Raw genomic sequence first — 23404 nt, 5'->3', positions numbered from 1 at the left:
CATACACCCCACGCCAAACGAGTGGAAGCATGCGCTCACATGCGCTGCCCCCGCATTGCATGCACCCCAAGCCGAACGAGTGGCCGCATGGGCTCCCATGCGCTGCACCCCCAACTGTGCGCCCTCTTCTTTTTATTGGTCATCGCGCGCGCGAGGGTCGGTCCGACGGACAAATGACTTGAACCAATCATTATCGTTTCTTTTTCCTCGCTACTTCCTATTTCCTGGAAGCCACTTTTATCGTGTCTATGCCCCCGCCCCGCCCTCCTCCTCCATCTCCACTGGCTCCCCGCCGTCGGATCTGCCGCCATCCACCGCTACCACACTAACCTAGCTTTGCCGAGCTATCACCATGACGCCCCTAGCGCTTGCCCCGCCCAACCGCCTTCCCGTATTGCCGCGCCGACGACGCCACCGCTGTCCTGTCCACCGCCGCGCCTGCACCCACCACCAACACTAGTTCATCCGCCGGCCCCAGATCCATGTTCCTTCTAAGCGCGCCGGGATGTGTGGACTCTAACTCGCCGGAGACAAAGATAACACGAGGAAGAAGCGAGTGTTGGTGGGTCAAAAAGAAACAAACAAGTGAATGGGCATGTGATCTAGTGGTAGGGTTGTCTAGTAGGACGCTACCCACCAGGGTTGATCGCACCTTTTTTCTAGAATTTTTTCCATAAATTTTAGGGTACACGCACACGTGCTCGTTTGGTGGTACTACGCGTTTCCTGCGGACTAGAGACAATGCCTCCCATCTCTTCTTTGCGTGTGTATAGACGAACACACATGTGTGTGCTTATGGCGTGAGTATGATGTGACGCGCTCGAACCGGAAGATTGGCGGTAGAACGGACCGCGTTTTGGTGGGTCCAAATGATATGAGACTTTCCCATGTCCCCCTCGTACCCACCCACCCCAATAGAGGTTCTATGCGTCGGTTCCAGAAGAGGCGCCCAAATCAAACTAGTTCATCACTAACCATGTTATCTCAAAAAAAAAAAATACTGCTACCATGTTAACACCTTTACATCCTTTACATCGGTATCACAGGAGGGTCAGAACACGTTGACAACAAAAGAGATTACACCGGCGTTTCTTAAGACAACCATGGAAATCATGTCCATGCAGCACCTCCAAGAGCAGTTTCCATACCTGTATATAGAGGAGGGGACTACATAAATTTCATCTACATACAGTGTTGACCATCTCTAACAGCAACCTTACTACATTACAGTTTGCCGAACAAATACATGCAAGTGTTTCACAAAGAGAAGCCACCAATATTACGTGCATATAAGTTATTTCCCCAAATTCTGTTTTTTTTTTTGTAATAATAAAAAGATGTTTCACAGAAGGAAGAGAACTTTACATTCGGTAAGCATAAATTCACCACCTTAGCATGATTATTTAGCATTCACCTGATATGAAAAGGCATGATTATTAATATTCACCAGAATAAAGATACTTTACTAAATAAAGGTATCTAAATTATGACACCGAAGTCCAAATAAGTAGATTAGAGAAGTTACAAAAAAAGAAACAAGATCAACTACTCATTGTTTTGCCGGTTGCAATAAAAGGAGACTTGAAATGATGGAATATCCTCAAAGACTTAGCCTTAGATAGGAGTGCTTGGAAAACAGCTATTCACGTGCCTGAACCTTGATTGCTTCTGCTGGGTTTCAACTCTAGCCTACCCCAACTTGTTTGGGACTTAAAGGCTTTGTTGTTGTTGTTGTTGTTGTGAGTCTCTTTTCACTTGTGTATGTATTCAACAAACATGGAAATCAACATTATACATATATCATTGAAGTATTGTATTAATGTTATTGCCTATTTGCACTTCAGGTGGAAGAACAGTCTTTGTCCTGGGCTGTCAAGTCAAAGAATACTCACGCGTATCTCCCACTATATCACGTCACAAAGAATAATGGAGGTTTTGCATTATTCTTCCAATAACCTTATGGCTCCAGAGTTGTGCTAGATTAGCACAAAATTGAAGCGAGATTGCAGCACCCCGATAACAGGACTGCTTGGGAGTAACTATGTTTTCAGACTGCATGCTTATTCCTTATTTGGATCGCATTATATTTGCCATGCATAGTGGTCACACAGATATTTTTAAGCGATTATTAGATTAGTAATGAAAAATGCAACCAAACCAGACCCAAACTACCTAAATAGCTATCGCCTAAGTGCAGATATTGCAAGTACCTCAATTCTTGTTGCCAAACAATTTCTCCCGCAGAAGCTTCAGGCCTATTGCATGCTCAGCTTTCAACTCATCAGTCATCTCCCTAGTGTCCATGCTCATGAAAGAGTTGTATGTTTTCAGCATGGCAGCCTCCCTCTTCAGCCTTGCCGCCTCGACCTTTGCATCAGAAACTCGCAGCTGTATCTCTATGAATTGATCATGACGTTTTTTAGCAGCAGCCTGAATATCCATGTACTTCTTCATAGCTTCACTCAAATCAGTGTCACTATCTCTGGCCTTGCCTTTGCCATTGCATTGTTTCTTGAATTCTTTCACTACTATTGGAAGTTCCTTTTCTTGGGTATCTTCAGGTGTGGGTGTGCTGTTCCCCACCTCCCCCTCATCACCCAATTTCCTTTTGTTTGATTTCTCAAGGTCCTCCAATATTGCATGCCACTTCAGTTCGTCACGAAGAACCTTCCAGCAATGCATAACTATGAATGGGCCTTCTTTATAGTCGTCCAAATAAAATTGCAGAGCCTTTTCTATCAATTGGTCATCTGATTGTTCACTGACATCACTTGATGCAGCCTTCTTCAAAGACCAGCAGAAAAAACCTACCCATCTCTTAATCTTTTGAAACCGGTCTTTGAGATGCTTCACTTTCCTCGTCCGTTTTGTCGATGTAGTGCTATTGTAGAATGCAAGTACATCTCCCCAATATTGCTCTTTCTTGCCATTACCGCTGAAAGGGTCATTGGAATACTTTAACCAGGCGCGCACCTACAATTTAGCTTACAACGTCAGAGATAGCTTGATTCTTGGTCAAGGCCAATTTAATGATTTTATTACTTACCAATCTCAAGTCTTCATCTGGTTTCCAAGACAGGCGCTTCTCAGTCCTAACATCATCCCCATCGTCAACGTTGATGGCAGGTTTGCCTTGTGAACCCAACGCAACATGTTGAGTCATTGAACCAGGTGGTGGTTGTGGAGGCCATGGTGGTGCAAAATAAGCATGACCATTTGGGGGGAAGCTTAGAAAGCCACCAGGCATACTGCAATCAGTAGCATAGTAAAATGAGGAAATCCATGCCATGCATCGCCAAATGATACAGCTGGTACATACATTCAGAATGTGATTTCACTCAAATAGGAGAAGCAATGAACAATCCTAACTGTCAGCCAGGGCATTATTAAACAAAAAGCAAGTTCATCATTTTTTTTATGTGTCCTTAGACTCTGATCGGTTAATCCTTAGCAAGTTAGCAATCATTTAAGCATGTATAACCTCTAGTATAAGTCGGTGTCAGAAACAAAAGAACAGAAAGATATCCAGGCATGAACAGTTCAACATTACAGGATACAAAATTTCGAAGGATCATTAACACTGAACATTAGCATCTAATTACTTCCAAGCAAAGATCAGGCTGCAGCCTATATCAACTGGAAGTCACAGGACTTCCAGGTGGAGATCTGAGTAAAAATTTGCAGCTGGTTTATCGATTCATACCTCTACAAAACTACAATCATAAGTGTAGCCCATCTCCGTCCCCAAACAACTAGAGATATGACTGAAATGGCAACAGATTGCGGCACTGGCACTTGCCACCAGCCGAGACGAGCGGGCCGTAGCCAGGGACCCCACGACAAGTTGGGGAAAGCGGTAAAGACTACCTGGCCAGCATGTGCGGGGGCGCGGAGGTAGGAACGCGGCTGCGGTCTCCCTGCACCGCGACCTCGGCGAGGCGCAAGCCCTTGCGCTGCAGGTACTCCTGCACCTTCTTCTCCATCTCCTCGTCCTCCATTGCCGCCATGGGGCGCCCAGCCAGCAAGCTCTAGGGTTTAGGGCTCGGATTCGGCGAGCGAGGGAGACGGAGGCGGGGAGGAAGAGGACGGCGAAACCCGAGACGACGAAACGGACACAGAGAAAGAGAGAGACAGAGGAAGAAAGAAGTGGTTTGGGCTTCATGTTACTGTATGGGCCGTTACTTTTTCCCTTGATTTATGAGCCTCGGAATGACTGGCCTGTCAAAAACCTAAACGGACTGAGACTTAGTTTGGGCTGTTCTGCAGCAGAAATGATTGGGCCAGGCAACGGAGAGAAAAAAAAACGTTTCCGTTGAGCAAAAGGCCACTGGATCTGAATTTAGATTGTGAACAGAATTATAATAATTTAGATTATATGGACTAAAATAATCTATATGTTATTTGATCTTTTAGGATCACGATAACCTGTTAGTTGTATACTTGTATCACTATACTCTAAGGCCACGTTCGGCTTACCCCATATTCGGCTTGTTCGGCTTCTTTTTTCAGTTAGAACAGTATTTTTCTCTCACAACAATTCAGTCAGAACAGTATTTTTCTCTCACAACAATTCAGTCAGAACAGTATTTTTCAGCCAATTTCAGCAAAAATTCAACCAGCCGAACGGGGCAAACATAAACTAGGCTATCTAAGATTGTCTAGTGTTTATTTTGCTATTAGAATCTAAAATATAAACTCGGCTATTTTAAGGATTGTCTAGTTATTATCTTACATGATTACAATAATCTAAGGTGGTCCAAACAGACACTGACATAGTTAAATGGTACCGTGACTTCCAGATGGATAACCACTTTAGTTACCAGCTGTCCAGGTTAAATAGGTGGATAGACAAAAACACCCTTTTACGGTTCACTAGAAACGCGGGCGCAGCTTTGCCGCACCTTTCCTTCCGATTGGTCCAGTAGCAATAAGAATAGAGAAAGAGGTTTTGATTGCTGGGTACAACACTGGGGTGATTGCCATTCCATATATCAAGGTTTGATACAAGGATAGAAGCATTATCTTCTACAGTGAAATTTTATTCTGTTTTTTTCCCAAAGATAACGTGGAACTCGTATCATGCCCAGTCACCAAAATATTTGTGCATCTTCAAAATGAGTAGTCAGTAGCTTTGGACATCGGTACCTGCAGGAAAAAGTATGAAATAATAAGTTACAAACACATAATAGTTATTGCTTACATCTTACTCTAGATTACCTATTAAAGAAAAAATAATAAGTTACAAACACAGAATTTCTATTGGTTGGATCTTATTTCAGAGGCTATATTCAAGTAGCACAATAAGGGCACCTGAAGTCTAGATGGTTGGGAGCATATTGTCTAGGGAATCTAGAAAACTTTTTTAGAAGCCACCCAGTATATGTGCATGTTCATATATTTTGTATCAAAGAATAACATTGAATGAGAATGAATATTTAGAGCTGAAAAAATGTTAGTGGAAAGTGAAAACGACAAAGTTGGTTTGGTGATTTGTGTAAAAGATGAAACTGAGATATCAATTATGAGTTCAAAACTGAAAAACCAGATGTTACACACAATTGTTTTGACGGCAGTGGTGATCATAGGGAAGAACAGCTGTCTGATTTTAACAAAGTTACAATAAGATTTAGGAGGACCCACGTCTCAAAACTGTACCATATATGGATTTTTTAGTACTCAAGGTATAAGGTGCAAGCTTAGCATGGGCATAAGAGTACCAAAGCAAAACATAGAAATCTAAACAGAGAAGGCATTAGTTTGAAGCTGTGTAAAAGATAGGAAGGCTTGCCATATGAACTGATAGCACAAATCTTTTGATAATAAAGTATTGTTGTAGTTGGCATAAGCGTAAAAAATAGTCTTCCATATATGTTCCCAGCACTTGATAGTGGAGAGAATCACCAATAAAGATAAAGTGGTGTTGTTACTGACAATGAAAGAATGAACTATATCAAACTGAACCCAAACTGGAGCTGATGAATTCGAGAAATAATTTAGAGAAGGAAGGAGTTTTTGGCCAGCAGCGTTGGAATTTCCAGTAAGAACTTTCAGTTAATACTTAATATACTTTGCCCCTCAAATGTATTAAATTAGTAAATGGTCTATAAACTTGATTAAACTAAGCCGGAATGCAGTAAACGATCAATGTTATAGTATTGAGGTATTGAGTTCTGCAACTTGAAAATAGGATAAACATTATGTAGATATTTCAGCAGTGCCCACTTTGAAGGTCATTACAAATCAAACCATAGTACCAAACCAAGTATGAATTGCAGGAATTGAACTGAGATTTTATAATTGGTAAATTAAAAAATGTTTACCTGTTATTGCTAACAACATTATTCACACTCTATTCAACTCACTATCTAGCACGGTAGATAGTCAAACTTTAGGACGCTTCTCCGGCCGAATCCGATCAATGGCTAGGCCCTACGTTCAGATCTGTGTGGTGTCCATGGGTTATCAGTAATTGCTAGTATAATAGGCAGTCGCTTCGCTCCTTTATAATAGGTGCCCTCCTTGGAGCACCTACGGAGTAACAAATTGTTTTGGATATTAATACATTGGCTTATGAGCAAGGAAGCAAACCAATTGTCGATTCATATGTTTTCAGACCAAAATTCACCAGTTCATAAAAAAAAGAAGAGGATTAAAAAATCATCCTGATTATTAGTGAGCAAGCAAACAAATATTGCTGCTAGTGTAAACTCTAAAGCGAGTGTGAGTGAACTCAAATTGCCAAGATCACACTGATTTTGGTTCAAGAGTCATGGTTGGCATTTATCAAACACTTGCAAGCAATCATTTTATAGGCCAGAGCAGTAGAAGCAAAGGAGCAGCAGTGGCAAAGACCAACCTTGGGGGAGCTTACAACTGCGGTTGATGGTCCACGGCTGCTAGATGGGCTTCGTCGCAGTCTTGCTCCACCGGCTTGCCAGCCCAATGGAGCCCCCATCGTCGTGCTCTGTGCCGTCTACTGTGACCGCCAGAAGCCGCTGGCCAGAAGAAGCCATCGTACCTGTTCCTTGACACACATGAGTACAACCCGGCGCGAGTGCATGGCGCAGCGGTCTCGGCCACCATGGCGCGGGCGTGGCCGCCTCGGCCACCTCGCAGCGGGCCAGGGGCGCGGGCACGGTGGCTCCGGCCACCACAGCGCGCGCGCGCGTGTGTGTGTGGTGGGTGGGGGGGTGGGGGGGGGGGGGGGGGGGGGGGGGGGCGCTTGTGGGGGCGGGGGCTCCCCTCCCACGGTGTCTCAGGCAGGCGAGTGCTCGGCCGTCGGCTCCAGGGCACGTGCGCGGCCAGCTCCCGGGATCTCTCGACTTCTTCGGCGCGGCTGGGATGCGAGGAGGGGATGAGCTCCGCGCGGTTTCACGGTTGCGAGCTCAGGGCGAGGCGCCGTCCAGCGCGGGCAGCGGTGGTGCGTGCGGTGGGCGCGGGCACGGCGGCGCCTGCTGGTCCGGCGACCCCGGCGCCGGGTGGGCGGGGGGTGCACGGCGCGGTGGCCCCAGACACCCTGGCGCTTGCGGGGGGCGCGGCTGGGGCCGCCCGCGCCGCGCCGCGTGTTGCCGTGCCGGGGGGGCGCCCACGGCCGGGGTCGACGGCCGCGCACAGCGTGAGGAGGCCGCCGCGGTCGGGGCCGGCCGGTGCGGCGCCATGTTGTGAGAGTGGGAGAGAGAGAGAGAGGAAGGTGCCGGCCACGCCGGCGCGCCGCCCGCGAGGTGCGGCCGCCGCCGCCTGGGGAGTAAGGGAGGACGCCACCTGACCTTGGGCGGACAGGACGCCGAGCGGAGAAAAGTGCGGCGCGAGGGAGGGGCGGAGCAGACGCTGGAGGCAGGGGGAGGCGCGAGGGAGAAAGGAAGGGAGAAGCCGAGGGCGGCGGGTTGATTTCGAAATAATCTGAGGTGTTTTTTGCAAAATATACTGAGAGGGCCTCTGAAGCGCGGGTTGATTTCCGAAAAATAGAAGGGGTTTTACGAAAAATGACCGCCGCTCGCCCGATCTGGGCCGTCCGCGCGCCCGATCGAACGGACGCGAAAAGCTGGTGACGTGGCACGCTGTCTGCCCGCGGTTTGGACGCAGGTTTCATATAGAAAGATGGGCAGTCGGCATGCACATTTTCATTTTATATTATGGTTAATCTCCAAAACAAGGGGATTAGAGGGTCCCTTAATCCCTCGGATTCTCCAATATCCTTAAGGGCCATTTAGATCCTTTCATTTGAAGTTGAAATGTACTTAATAAATTAGTTTATTTGTCTTGAAATTTGGCATTCCTTCACTTTCCAAAGTTCACATACAAGTCTATCTCAAATTCATAGGGTGTGAGATAGAAATTAATTCTATAGATTATCATTCTATGTTTCTACTTTACAAATTATAACACGTTTTTCAACTCACTCTCCTACGGTAGAAATACAACACATAAGTATCTCTCTCGTATAGCCAAGAATAATATAGAAATATAATCCATACACAACCATATTAGCTTAATTACTATGTGCCTGAATTATGATTATTAAAATAAATTCAATTCCAAGATCCAAACGGGGCCTAAGCGAAAACAAGAGAATCGGTTTATATAGGGGCCGTTTGGTATGGCGCCCAGGGCAGCTCCCGGAGCCGTTTTTCAGCTCGGGCTACCAAACGGGTCCAGGAGAGGTGCTCCTCGTGCGCAGCTGCCGAAAATCGTGCTCTCACAGCGCGGTTTTGGAAGGTGGAGCCAGAAAATGCAGCTCTCACCGGCTCCTTGTCAGGCGCGCGTGGATTTGGCCGTGGATACCCCTGCCTTCTTCCTCCTTGCGCATGGGCACAGAGTGGCGGCGCGCGGCGGACCGGCGGGCCGGAGCCGGAGCAGACGGCACGCGGTGCGGGGGAGCGACGGATCGTGGCAGATTGGCGGGCCGGAGTCGAGCGGGCGGTGGGTGGGAAGAAAGGATCTCGGAACTGACGTGCTGTGCCTGTGCTGTGGTTGAGTAGATAAGGTAGCAGATAAGATTGGGGAGAGAATAGTAGAAAACAAAAATAAAGAAAAGAAAAAAGAAAAACAAGAAAAAAAAGAAAGGGTATTATGGATATTTTCTCCTTTTCAATGACCGGGAGAAGCTGTTTTGTCAAACGGTTCAAAAAATAAAACTATTTCAGCTCCTCAAATAAATCTGCTTTGTTTCTGCCAGAGTCAGAGCTCTACCAAACCGGCCCATATAACAAGAATAAGAGGCCAGGATCACACAGCGAATGCACATGCGCGCACGGGCAAAGCCGGAAATACACAAAACGTGATCGCGCGCTTCAGACGGGCCAAAGACAAACAAGATCAGTAGGTCACAGGTTTACCGATGTGAAGCCGCCCCTGGAGCCTGGATTGACGGCCGACGGCCGACATCAAGCGAGCGCCGGCGCCGCGGCACACAGACGTGCTGGCGGGCGTGTGGCACACACGTGGGCTGTGCGCGAGGTCGGGCTCGGCCCAACCGATCCTGACCGAACCTTTGCGTTCCGGCGCCTGCCCTGTCCACCTTTGCGTTCCGGGCGTTGGAGCTGCGAGCGTTGACCGCCAGGTGGTAAATTCGTTCGTCGCCTGCCGGTGCCGGTGCTCCGTATATCATCGGTCTGACTGAGACTGACCGGAGGCAATGGGCCCGGGAAAAAGCAAGGACCCCGGTGTTATTTGACCTCAAAAAAGTCGCCCACCAGTGTTATCAGACAGAGCGGCAACCAGGCACCACCAGACCTTTCGTTCCATGAGTGCGCTGGCGTTGACCTGCACAGTCGGGAGAGGCTAGTTGCTTGCCTGATTTCAAGGGAGTAGCTAGTAGAGCGAGTGTGGAAACAGGAATTTGCAGAGAGTGACAACACCTTTGAGGTTGACCTTGTGCGTGTACATGCTGTACGGAGTATATGTGGATATGATCACGGGCCATGCCGCGCAGTCAGAACCAGTCGAGGGCGCACGGCGGTACGTCGCCACCGCCCAACTCGCTCGTCAAGGTCAACCCGGGAACCAAATAGCACGTCGATCAAATACTACCGGTTTCTTCCGTTGGTCTGGTCAGTCCTCGGTTGCAAGGTCAACCTTCACCAGGCTAGGTTGATACGGCGTATAGGTGATAGGATACTAGTAGTAGTACTACACACAAACGAAAGGGAACCTGTGTATGCGAAAATAGAAGGAGAAAACTTCAACTCATGTTCTCGGTAATTCGGTTGACGTTTCGCCGGATCATCAGAGAAAACTCTTCTAGAGAATTCAGCACGCATTTGAGTATTTGACCAATATCTTGTGTTGCACAGTCGTACAGAAGGAATAGTGGGCCCGATGGATGCGAGGGAGACGACCAGCTCCTTCGAACAGCAGGGTCAGCCTTTGAACAATCAGCCTCATGCCTTCCTGAGCTGCTTTAGTACCATTCTATGATTCTAGCGCCCATTTCAAATTTCAAATTTCAAATTATTATAATGCAATGGCCACACACCACGATCACGAAGAATCTATAATTCACATCCTCTTTTTTTTTTTTTGGTTGTCCCCGCATGTACGGCACTACTGCTGAATCCACAAATACGACGATGTTAATTAAACAACTAAACTAAACAGTATGCAGTTGTTCAGCTAGCATACTAAGTACAGGCTTTATGAAAGATGTAGCGCACAGGTTTCACGTGCTCCGCGACTCCGCGAGGAGGAGCCCGGCCGGAAAAATAAATGGCATTCAAGAATTGAATTTACGAGCATATTGGATGCCTTGCCACCGACACCGTTATTGATCCCGTTTTTTTATTTTTTTTATGGAGGATCGATCCTGCTGGTTGTTGGACGAGCACATTCGACGTTCCCTCGGAGCGAGTGGCCAAACTGAAGGCCGCCGCCACCAACCGTATTCTATATGATTTGCTGGTCATGATCAGTGGCCGCTTGCACTGCAAGTTTCTGCGTTCACGCACTTGTTTTTGTTTATTAACGCCCGACACCAACTAACCAGGAGAGGTAAGGGATGACGTTTGCTTTGCTCGCGCGCACATATAATAAAGTAAAGCAACACCAACACGTGATGATGTTTCACATTGGTAACGCTGTTCTTCCGTATATACTAGTAACTGCGTAATAGGCTATGATCACCGTTTAGAGAGGATATAACACTTTCTCCTAGTGTGCTAGGTTCTTGGTGCGTCATTGTAACATTCACTATTTCTTAATCTTAATACAGAGATGTGCAAGCCTTTTATGTATTCGAGAGAAAAAAAAAAACTGTGCATGTGCTCAGCTCGACGTTAGCTCGTTTTGCAGTTGCGGTGAGACTTGCAGTTGCAGTGCGAGTCAACGTCGCAAACTACTGGTAGTAGAAGAAAAGGAACCGGGTCTGCCTAGGAATCCAAACGCAAGTGTCAAGAAATCTTCTCTAGACATCATCCTGAATCTCGGACACCAGTGCTTAGCTTTTCTCGGTCTACACGTCTCTAATTTCCCCCTCTGTGTACTCTACGTACTTTACTCCTGTACATGTGGACTGAACTGAACTTCTAGTATAGTAGTACTAACGGATGGACAAAATATGTAAAACAGGCTGAAAAATCGAACACGGGTCGACGGCACACGTCGCCGTCTCAACCGGACTACTCCAGCAGGGTCGGCTAGCTCCAGCCTTCTTTTTTTTTCTTTCATCAGGCTTCAGTATCCCAGTCCGTCCCCGGCCGGTCACGGTTAGTTTAGAAGGACGTCTCACGTCAACGACGACGGGCGGACGGACGCACGAGTGCGAAAACCAAACCCAGGCAACAAATTGAAGGAGAGCGAGCGGACGAGAGCGATGGCATGGCCGCATGGGAATGGGAGGGAGGCAGCGGGCACCCGGCCAGCCAGCCAGCCAGCCCCAAGCCGCCGCAGGAAAAGTAGGGGCGAAATTGACACGGGTTGAAGCTGAACTGGCGCGGAGAAAAAGAAACCGAGCCGCCGCCGTGTGAACGCACGCCTCCACCTCCACTGTCCACTCCACCACCCTCCCCGCCCCGCGACGGCGGCTACTACTCCCCGGCTGTCGCTTCCTGCGGCTACTACTACTAGACTCTCTCTCTACTAGACGTAGAAGAGAACGGATCGTAGTTGGCTGCCCACCCACCGCTAGTAGGCATGCATGCAGCTGCACGCAGACGCACTTTTCCGTCCTTGCATTGGATTGGATTCTATGACGACCCGCGTGTCGTTGTCATGCATTCGTACGGTCCCAAGTGTTTGCTTCACTGGATAGACACCGTTAGTGTTAGTCGCCCTAGAAAAGGACCAAATTGATTAGTAGTACTAGTTATTTGTACAGTGGGGTATGTATATCTGTAAGTCAGGACTCTCGTGCGCACGTGGTCTCGTTGGTGATTCCTTATTTACGACAGTGCTACAGTACTTGTCAGTATAAAATTACCATGTAATTGTCATCAGTAAGCATATCGGAGTACTCTTGTTCCGCAGAATGTGCCAAGCTAGTATCCCGTAACAATCTGGAGGAGGAGTGGCTACAACCACCACCAAGCTTACGGGGTATTTTAGAAATAGATTGTAATCATGTTTATGATCACAATCTGGTGGAGGAGTGGCTAGAACCACCACCAAGCTTGCGGGGTATGTTAGAAACAGATTGTAATTATGTTCATGATCGATGAATGAAGCTCCGGCTGTTCAAAAAAAAAACGCCAGGACCAGGAGACTAAGACGCACTATAAAACTCGATCCGCGGTGGCTAGACAGCCTCCAGGTATTCCGGTTTAAGAAGAAAATTATCTAACGTAGATCGAGAAAACTCTCGAACCCCTGTCCCACCCATACATAGCGGCACCATAGCTTAGTGAGATGAGCTAGCCACAGACCTGTGCTTTGGATGTGGAACAGACGAGGGAGTTTTTTTTCTCCATTGGTCACTGCGGCTGAGTCCCTCGAGACTCGAACTTTGACCACTCCAAAGGGGAAATATTGAACGTGCACTGACCACTCGCTCGGCCAGACCGTTCCCAAGACGTACTACTACGGCCCCGTTCGCTAGTCTGAAACTTGGCTCAAACTGACTGATTCTGTGAGAGAGAAACATTGTTCGGCTGGTTTGGTGAACAGTAAATTGTGAGGGGCAGCAGCCGGCTGGCTGGTCTTTCCAGACCAGCAAACGTCTCCTACTTGTCAAAAGGTTGATCCGATGAATCACGTACTCTGGTCCATGTAATGTAGGCGCTTGACTAATCCAGTACGATAATTAGCACGCAACGTGCGTCGTCATCGTTGTCGTTGGAGGAGTCGCGTTTGAGCGAGCGAACCTGCCTGTATTGTCTTAACCTTGAATGCGTGCAAGACAACATGTAAGTATACTACTTGTCGGTGCAGAAAGTGATCAACACATAAATATTTGTAGTTTTATCGTACGTTGTGATCGGATATGGCCTAGCACTCAATGACACATGGTTTATACTGGTTCAGGCAACGTGCCCTACGTCCAGGCTGAGTCGGTCGGAGACTTTATTCCTGAGCCCAGGTGCTCAAAGTTTGCTGTGGGGTTACAAACGAGAGGGAGTAAGATGGGGGTGCAAGAGGTCCGGTCGGACTCTGGACCGAAGGGCCGAGAGAGACGGGAGCTCCTACGTGCGCTAAGTATTTGAGCATGTGCTCTGTTGGGATCGTTCGAATCGTAAGTTGTTCGATCCGTTGGTGGTTGAATCGTTTGTGAATTGATCCGTCCTTTTTGGAGAGAGCGCATCCCCTTTTATAGATGAAGGGGATGGCTTTACAAGAGAAAGAGTGTGAGAGAAAGAGAGAGTGTGTGCTACCTAGTCTTGTTGCCCACGCCGTTGGGTACAAGGTAGTTAGTCGGCGCCCACAACACTATTGATATCCGGATGCATGTGATAGGCTCCATCGTGATCTTCTGGTATGGCCGATGTCGGCGCCTACCATACTGTAGGATAAATGTTGGCGTCCATAATACTATTGCTGTTCTGACATGTCTAGAAGGATATAAAGTGCCTTTTGATATGATCTGACAGTACTATCCTACAGGTGTGCAGGGTACGAACCTTGATATTGTGGTTGACTGGAGCGCCTTGCGTTACTTGCTCTGTTCGTTTCCTGGGTCTTTACCGAGCGGGCGTTCCCGGTCGGTCTTTCCCTAGTTGGCTCCGGCCTCCTGGTCAGAGAAGAGCTGTAAGCAGAGGTTTAGTGTACTCTTGGTCGGAGAAGCGAGTTGGAGTCGAAGGCGAGCGTCGTCCCTTCTTGGCTAGGCCTTCTAGTCAGAGAGGCGGGCCAGAGTCGAAAACGAGCGCCGGAGTCGGAGGCGAGCTGGCCAGGCCTTCCTATCAGAGAGGTGGGCCGGAGTCAGAAGCGAGCGTCGTTCCTACTTGGCCAGACCTTCCGGTCGGAGAGGCGGGCCAGAGTCGGAAGCAAGCGTCGGTTCTCTCTTTGGCCAGGCCTTCCGGTTGGAGATCGCCCTTCTAGCCTGTCGTTAGGTTTTTAGGCCAGCCCAGGAGTTGCGCATCGTTCGCAACACCGTCTGCTGGGCCGAGCTTCTCGCTGGGAAGTAGGTCCATGAGGACCCTGGGTTTATGAACCCGACACTACTGTACTGCACAAAATATAACGCCCGTTGCCTGCTAATCTTGAATTCACACAAGCCCTTACTATACGTACAGTGTCTCTAGGAACATGGAATTCAATCCGTTGCGCGCTACTCCCTCCATCTCAAAATAATCGCACGTTTGTGATTTAAAATTTGTCATAAATTAAGTGATCAAATGGCACAAAGGTTCCATGCATGTATAGCCAGCAGGTGGCAGAGCACGGTAGAATAGCCAAGCAAATGGACCAGTATACAATGAAGACCAACGTACCCCTCGGCATAATCTTGGTGCCACTGCCTTCCAACCCCACCCTAGATCCTCCTCGTACGATCTCGCACTCCTCATCCGGCGCCACTGCCTCCTCACCCAATCCCAATTCATCACCCCACAATCCCGCCTCCTCTCTGCCCAATGTCTCATGTCCGCCTGACGGGGCCATCCTTCGACCATGCTACATACCTTCCGTCCAGTCACCCTTCCTTGGGGTGGCCAACACTGGACGGATCGGTTGTTCCTCTATCCATGCCAGTGTTGTGCTACATGAAGGAAGTTGGGGGCAGAAACAGAAAGGAACATGGTTATAGGTTGAAAGAGCAAGAGAAGAAGATATTTTTTTTGGAAGGGTTGAGATGATTTAGGAATAGCCTGGGGTTCCAAATAAAAAATAGAGGTCATGTTTTAGGCAGTAGCGATGGAGAGAGTAATAGAAAGGAGGGCTTAGAAAACAGATGGGCTACGTAGATAGACAAGTGGGAAGCATGTTTTAATTTAGGTAGTGCCGTTGAAGATGAGTAAAAGAGAGAGTTGTCCTAAATCGGTCCTAAAGTGGTGGTTATTTGCATGACATAATGGAAAATAAAAAAACTAACTATATGAGCTCCTAGACACAAATAGGCCATGTTCGCTTCGCTGAAAAAACAAGGCAAAACACTATTCTGACTTATTTGTTGTGGGAGAAAAACACTGTTCTGACTGAAAAAACAAACTAAAAAAGACGGATTATAAGAGAAGTGAACAGGGCCATAATCGGTCTTAGTCGTGCCATGGATTTTGAAACACATATTTGTTGGCTTGCTAAACTCTCGTCTAGCTCTTTTCCCCATATGTCACAGACACATTCTCTCGCACTAAATTGCATCAAAAGTATGATGATCATTTGTTCATCATACCTTTTACGGTAGACATTATCTTCTTTACTTAATGTCGGGTTCATAAACACGGGGTCCCTCATGGACCGGCTTCCCAGCAAAGACTCGACCCAGCAGGCGACGTTGTGAATGATGTGCAACTCCTGGGCTGGCCCAAAAACCTAACAATAGGACAGAAGGGCGAACCAGCTTCTGACCGGAAGACCTGGCCAAGGAGGAACGGCGCCCGCTTTCGACTCTGGCTCGCCTCTCCGACCGGAAGGCCTCGCTTTTGACTCCAACCCGCCTCTCCGACCGGAAGGCCTGGCCAAGGAGGAATAACGCATCGCCTCCCACTCTGACCCACATTTTCGACTAGGGATGCACCAAACCCTTGCTTACAGTTCTTCTCCAACTAGCGCAGTCAGAGCCGACTGGAACCAACCGACCGGGACGCCCGCTCGGTGATGACCAGGAAACGTACAGAGCAAGTAAGGCAGGCACTCAAGTCAATCATAATATCAAGGACCATATCCTGCACACCTGTAGGATAATAACCGACAGGACATGTCAAAAGGGTGCCCTGCAACCTTCTAGGCATGACAGAACCCAAGCAGTGTTGTGGGCGCCGACATTTTCCCTATAGTGTTGTGGGCGCCATCAACTCTCATACCAAACAAGCATGGTAAAGCCCCCCCCACATGCCTCTAGACATCAACAGTGTTGTGGGCGCCGTCATCTACCATACATGGTGAATACGGTAAAACCTCCCACATGCGTCTGACAACAACAGTGTTATGGGCATCTACCATCATCTTGTACCCGACGGCGTGGGCAACAAGACTTAGTAGCATGCGTACTCTCTCTCTCGCTTGTAAGGCCATCCCCTTCATCTATAAAAGGGGATGCGCTCTCTCCCAACAGATAGATCTCTCAGCTCACTCACACACCACAACAGAACCACTAGGTTCAAACCTCAAGCACACGCTCGAACACTTAGCACATAGCGGAGCTCCCGTCACTCTTGGCCCATCAGACCAGCGTCCGACCGGACCTCTTGTACCCCTATCTTTCTCCCTTCCGTTTGTAACCCCACAACAAACTTCAAGCACCTAGGCTCAGGAATAAAGTGACCGACCGACTCAAACTAGACGTAGGGCCCATTTCCTGAACCAGTATAAACCCTGTGTCATTGAGTGCTAGGCCACATCCGATCACAACGTACAACAAAACTACAAATATTTATGTTTTGGTCACTTTCTGCACCGATAGTTGGCGCCATTCATGGGGAAGACGTTGTATGTTCACTCTTTTGGTCATCGAAAGGCCCATTTTTCTGCCACCTTCGCCATGGAGGGCTCAAGCGATACGACTCACTTTGACTCATTAGAGTTTCCCGTACTCCCACCTGTTGGGACGTGGGTTCCACCTATCTTTGAGCCATCCTAGCCCTTCCTCTTTGGAAGCCTGGACTTCGTTGCCGATCGGCTCGGTGTACTACACCTCCGCGAGGAGGCACTTGTCCGGCGCCCGTCGGAGGGGCACCCTCCATCGGCTCTGGGACACACGACGACTTCAACGACGAGGCACCTACGCTTCATTTGCGAGCAAACGCTCTGCTCAAAACCCACTATGAGTAATGTACGTGTTGTTATTTACTCGCTATTTACTATCTTCTGCCGATTATCCGAAGGAACCGCATTGTCCGCACCGCAACCACCGTACGACCAGTTCCCCTATGGCCTCGCATCCACCATGGATGCGTACACTCAGGGGCTCTGAAGGACGTTGGCGCTGCCCCCCTCACATCCAAATTCATGGGAAAATAGCGAGCTATGCTCCCAACACTTTTCACGAACTCCTGGATAACAAGTTTGAGAGAGACGGCTCTAGCATCGGCGATGTGGCACCTAGCCACCGTCTGTCCTAGGAGTGCGCTATGGTGGACGCTTTGGGACAACCGTCGGTGGTAGCAGAGTCCTTGTAGACTCACACCGCTCTGGTCCCTCATATGGGGGCCCTCGCGCTTGCACAACAACACGCCAAGGAGCTACGACAATGGCGGTAGAACCAGCCGCCACCTACGCCGGCGTGCTCGGTGCAGCACGTTGCGCCCCATGCGCATAACCTGATGAGCGGCGCCCGGGGTCACACCCGCTAGGCCTAGTGTGACATCATGGGCGAGGGGAACAACCCCCACAGTTTGCTCGGGCTAGCTAGAACATCACCGCTACGGTAATGCTTCTGTGTGGCATTCCCTAGGAGCGGGCGCTCCACCAAAACCTCTGGGTGCTGATGGAAGTCGTCGCCATTCAATAGGAGGAGAGCTCTGCATCATGACTCCGACTCATGGCCTCTCTCCCCACCCAGGGAGCGAGGACGCACCAGATGGATCGCTTCATCCACTCACTGCTATAGCCACCAGGTGCGGCATAGGAGGTCGCAGCTACGCTGTGGTCTGACCTGGTGCCTGCTCCACACCGATCGCTAGTACTTGAATGGCTCGGTCCGAACCAAGATGCTTGCAGCAACATCAGCAACTGACATCAGGCCTGGCATGATGATGATGCCCATCGGGCAGCGGTGAGGGGAGGCGACACGGGCCCCGGCCGAACCATCGAGGGTAGCGGTGAAACATGCCCTAGGCATGGTCGCTGGCCAGACGATCAGAGTCCTAGCCCAGATGGCCCGGGACCATGGGCCTTTGGCCGGTGTATCCAGAGAGCGCCGTTCCCACAGTGCTTCTGACCGCCCACTAACATCGCCAAGTACATCGGGGAGACGAACCCTGGTATTTGACTCGAAGGTTTTTGGCTCGCCTGCCGAGCCGAAGGGGTGGATGATGACCATTTAATCATTCAATATCTCCCCATCTGTGTGGGGGAACATGTTTGGGCATGGCTTGAATTCCTCCCGCACAACAGCATCCGTGACTGGGCGGACCTCAAGAGGATCTGTCAGTGCAAAAAGTGACCAGCACGTAAATATTTGTAGTTTTACCGTACGTTATGATTGGAGGTGGCCTAGCACTCAATGACACAGGGTTATACTGGTTCAGGCAACGTGCCCTACGTCCAGTTTGAGTCGATCGGTGACTTTATTTCTGAGCTCAGGTGCTCGAAGTTTCCTGACGAGGACATCACTACTTCATTGCATACAAGCCAAGTAGAGGAGGACGTCCAGCATGGGCGTCCAATTCATCTTTTTCGTGGTGGAAGCCGAGTCCAACTCAAGTTCGAGTCCGGTTCGGGCTCCAGAACCAGTCTGCCTTAAACTGGTCACCCAGGACGCATCTGGACTCCGTTTTCGATGATCCACATATGGATGGAAAGCTAATTGGATAAGGAAACCAACCCAATTGGTTTCACGTCAAAAGGCCTTCAGAATCAACAGGAATCGTCGAATCAAGTCTGCGTCCAGAATCTGTCAGGGTGCTGTGACACCGTCTTTTGGTCCGTTGGACCGTGTATCATGTTTGGGCCCATTAGGGGGCATGTCCAGGGGGTGACATCCAAGACTCTATAAATACCAGCCGTCGCTCTCCTTAGGGTTTGAGTTTTGTTTAGTTCTTGATTTCCTCATGAAACAGACATCGTTTTGCTGCAACTGTCGCCGCCAAGGCCGCTTGCTGTGAACCAGGGCCCCAGTTCTTGATCTTGTTCGCCTATGGCGATTAGTCCTTTTGAATAAAGACTTGAACCCCTTCTCGTTATCATAAGCCTCATATTTATTTGCAATTTCAGATTGCGTTCATCCCGTTCTTGCTTGTGTTCTCGATTCGCTTGCAGGAAAGCCTTCTCGACGAGGTCAATCACGTTCGCGTGGTTGATAACCAACAGAGCAGTGGTGTAATGGTTGCGGGGGTCCGAATCAATCTTGGTTCGAAGCCTAGATCGTGAACGTCGAGTCTCCACCAATCGACGCTATCATACCTTTCGGAAGATCGGGCCTAGTCTACATCAAGTGGTGATGAGGACATCACTACTTCATCGCATACAAGCCAAGTAGAGGAGGACGTCCAGCATGGGCGTCCAATTCATCTTTTTCGTGGTGGAAGCCGAGTCCAACTCAAGTTCGAGTCCGGTTCGGGCTCCAGGACCAGTCTACCTTAAACTGGTCACTCAGGACGCATCCAGACTCCGTTTTCGACGATCCACATATGGATGGAAAGCTAATTGGATAAGGAAACCAACCCAATTGGTTTCACGTCAAAAGGTCTTCAGAATCAACGGGAATCGTCGAATCAAGTCTGCGTCCAGAATCTGTCAGGGTGCTGCGACACCGTCTTTTGGTCCGTTGGACCGTGTATCATGTTTGGGCCCATTAGGGGGCGCGTCCAGGGGGGTGACGCCAAAGACTCTATAAATACCAGCCGTCACTCTCCTTAGGGTTTAGGTTTTGTTTAGTTCTTGATTTCCTCGTGAAACAGACATCGTTTTGCTGCAACTATCGCCGCCAAGGCCGCTTGCTGTGAACCAGGGCCCCAGTTCTTGATCTTGTTCGCCTATGGCGATTAGTCCTTTCGAATAAAGACTTGAACCCCTTCTCATTATCATAAGCCTCATATTTATTTGCAATTTCAGATTGCGTTCATCCCGTTCTTGCTTGTGTTCTCGATTCGCTTGCAGGAAAGCCTTCTCAGCGAGGTCAATCGCGTTCGCGTGGTTGATAACCAATGGAGCAGTGGTGTAACGGTTGTGGGGGTCTGAATCAATCTTGGTTTGAAGCCTAGATTGTGAACGTCGAGTCTCCACCAATCGACGCTATCATACATTTCGGAAGATTGGGCCTAGTCTACATCATTTCCAGTGGGGTTACAAACGAGAAGGAGAAAGATGAGGGTACAATAGGTCTAGTCGGGCTCTAGTCAGAGGGGACGAGAGTGATGGAAGCTCCGCTATGTGCTAAGTATTCAAGCATGTGCTTGTGGCTTGAACCTGGTGGTTTTGTTGTTGTGTGTTAGTGAACTTGATCCATCTTTTTGTTGGGAGGGAGCGCATCCCCTTTTACAGATGAAGGGGATGGCCTTACAAGTGAGAGGGAGAGAGTACGTATGCTACTAAGTCTTGTTGCCCAAGCCGATGGGTATAAGATGATGGTAGGCTCCCATAATACTGTTTAATGTTAGATGCACGTGGGAGGTTGCGTTGTCTTCTTCTAGGATGGCAGACGTTGGTGCCTGCCATACTTTTGATGCTAAGAGGCATGCAGGGGTTTTACCATGTTCGCCTGGTATGGTAAACCGGCGCCCACAACACTATTGATGCCTAGAGGCATGTGGGAGGAGCCTTACCGTGTTTGTCTGGTATGGGAGTTGATGGCGCCCACAACACTATAGGGAAAATGTCAACGCCTACAACACTGCTTGGGTTCTATCATGCCAGGGAGGTCGCAGGGTACTATCTTGTAGGTGTACAGGATACGTTCCTCGGTATTGCGGTTGACTTGAGTGCCCTACTTTACTTTATCCATCCGTTCCCTGGCCCTTACCGAGCGGGTGTCCCCGGTCGGTTGATCCCAATCGGCTCTGATTATGCTAGTCAAAGAAGAGCTGTAAGCAGGGGTTTGGCGCATCCTCGATTGGAGACGCGGGTCGGAGTCGGAAAGTGGTGTTTGGCCAGGCCCTCTAGTTGGAGAGGCCATCCGGAGGTGGGCCGGTGTCAGAAGCGAGTGTTGTTCCTTCTTCGTGAGGCCTTTCGATCGAAGAGGTGGGCTAGAGTTAGAAGCGGGCACCGTTCCTCCTCGGCCAGGCCTTCCGGTCGGAGATTAGATTGTCCCTCTGGCCTGTTGTTTAGGTGTTTTGGGCCAGCCCATGAGTTGCGCATCATTTGCAATGTTGTCTGCTGGGCCGAGCCCTTTGTTGGGAAGCCGGTCCGTAAGGGACCCTGGGTTTATGAACCCGACAGGAGCCCCCGGGTAATTTGGGTAGAATCATCTGGGGGATTTTTGTCTTGACAGCGGGTGCGCGCGAGCGCACTTGTGGGTGTAGCCCCTGAGCCATTAGGTGATTCAGGTAGAATCGTCTAGGGGATTTTTGTCTTTGACGGCGGGGGACATTTCATTTCATTGGTGGGTGCACGCAAGCGCACCCGCGGGTGTAGCCCCCGAGCCCCGGGCGATTCGGGCCAAATCGCTTGGGGTTTTTTTGTCAGCGGGCATGTGTGCATGCATTTTAGTCAAGATAGAGTCATCAACCAAGGTGTTGTGCGTAGCCAAGGCAGCTATTTTTAGGGATCGGACGAGACAGAGCTCATGGATCCTAGCATTGGGCGTAGCCGAGGAATCAAAATGGACTCACGGATCCATGCGTTGGGCATGCTAAGCGATTTGGGGGAGTTGGAGTCATGGGCCTTGGTGCAGCTGAGGTGTTTTTTGGCATCTTGAGCCCCTAAGCCCTATTGGCCTTTGGCTAGGGTTGATTTTGAGTTTTGTGCATTACCTCGTCCTCGGTTTCTCACAACCAGAGGGGTTGAGCTAACGCGCTTGCCTTAATCACTTGGGCTCGAGTGATGTGCTCGGTGAGCTCGCTAATGGGTATGATCGAGTGAAATCTAGGTCCGTCGTTCATGACGAGGTCAGCTAGCCCCCTTGTGGCATTCCACTGCTCCTTAACCTACAACCCGGTAGATGCCTGGGTTGTTCTGGAGACTAACCTAGGTGGCCCGCTGGCCTCCCCTTGATGGGGATTCAGTGGGTTTAGCGAGGTTTAGGATCAAACAAGAAGGTTGAGATGACCCTATCCGCTTCAGGGTAGACTGGGCGAGGGCCGCTCGGGGCTCATCTATGTTTTCTCCCCTAGCTCTGTTTGACATGAGGCGGCCTCGAGCCCTGGTCAGTCGTTGCTCATGTTGCATGAGGCAACTGCCGCTTCGTGATGCAACACAGAGCGTTGTGATGCATTTAACTGCATACGTAATGCTTTAGCCCATGAGCCCCTAGGTGATTCGGGGTAGAATCATCCGGGGGCGTGGGTGTATGGAATGAATGCGTGTATGGATGTATGAATGATTATAAAGAATGAGCGGGGGTCAGTAATATTACCTTGATGACTCGAGTGACGGTATTTGAGGAGCTCCAATCAGAAATGTTCGACCAGGATCTGTGCTCGTCGTTCATGATGGAGTCGGCATGGCCCACATTGGGAGTCCCTCTGCTCCTTATCTATCTCTCGATGTTTGCCTAAGCCATTAGATTAGACTCAGGAAGCCCATTGGTCTCTCCTGGCGGAGATCCTGTTGTTTGGGTTTTTCCAAGTCCTGCTTGGGAAGGCGGAGAGCCGCCTGTGCGTGGTGGTGCTTTGTTTCTTGCGTCCGGCGTGCGGTAGTGGCAGGCCAAACCCTGGCCACATCCCGTTTGACCAGGCATCGTTTCGTTGAGCAGGGTGTGTCCCATCGGTCAGGGCGCATCCCATCATATCCCATCCGCATTGAATGGGGAAGGGAGAGGGTTTTTCGCCCCCGCCATTTTGCCTTTCCCCGATCACCATGCCTTTCCCAACTGTTGTGCCCCTTTCTTTAAGTCAGAGAAGGGAGAGGGCTTTCGCCCCGTTCCCTCACCTATTCCTCATCTACCGTCTCTTCTCTTTCTTCCTTCTCGCCAAGAGCGTCTGAGTGCCGCGGTGGTTCCTAGGAGAGAAAAAGGGGAGAGCGAGGGAGAGGGGAAAACTCACAAATCCATTCGTGAATCCGGAGC

General features: G+C 49.4%; 1 protein-coding gene across 4 annotated transcripts; it reads right to left on the bottom strand.

Annotated features, from left to right (window-relative positions):
• Positions 1-984: 984 nt before the first annotated feature.
• LOC136527563 (glutathione S-transferase T3-like) lies at positions 985-4094 on the bottom strand. 4 transcript variants are annotated; one of them, XR_010776847.1, is made up of 5 exons: positions 3868-4094; positions 3047-3248; positions 2211-2973; positions 1366-1414; positions 985-1148 (listed from the first exon to the last, which is right to left on the bottom strand). XR_010776847.1 is itself a non-coding variant. In XM_066520340.1 (5 exons), the coding sequence occupies exons 1-3, from the start codon at positions 4005-4007 to the stop codon at positions 2212-2214; spliced, it is 1104 nt and encodes a 367-aa protein (XP_066376437.1). In that variant the 5' UTR covers positions 4008-4094; the 3' UTR covers positions 985-1148; positions 1390-1414; position 2211. The 4 variants fall into 4 exon arrangements, 3 of the variants coding, with proteins under 3 accessions (XP_066376437.1, XP_066376436.1, XP_066376435.1); XM_066520340.1 differs by having other exon boundaries at positions 1390-1414; XM_066520339.1 differs by lacking the exon at positions 1366-1414 and having other exon boundaries at positions 987-1148.
• Positions 4095-23404: the final 19310 nt, after the last annotated feature.

Source organism: Miscanthus floridulus, chromosome 19 (assembly GCF_019320115.1).
Source record: "Miscanthus floridulus cultivar M001 chromosome 19, ASM1932011v1, whole genome shotgun sequence".
Lineage (NCBI taxonomy): Eukaryota > Viridiplantae > Streptophyta > Magnoliopsida > Poales > Poaceae > Miscanthus > Miscanthus floridulus.
The sequence above is the reverse complement of the archived record's forward strand: the minus strand, read 5'-3'. Positions and strand labels throughout refer to the sequence as shown.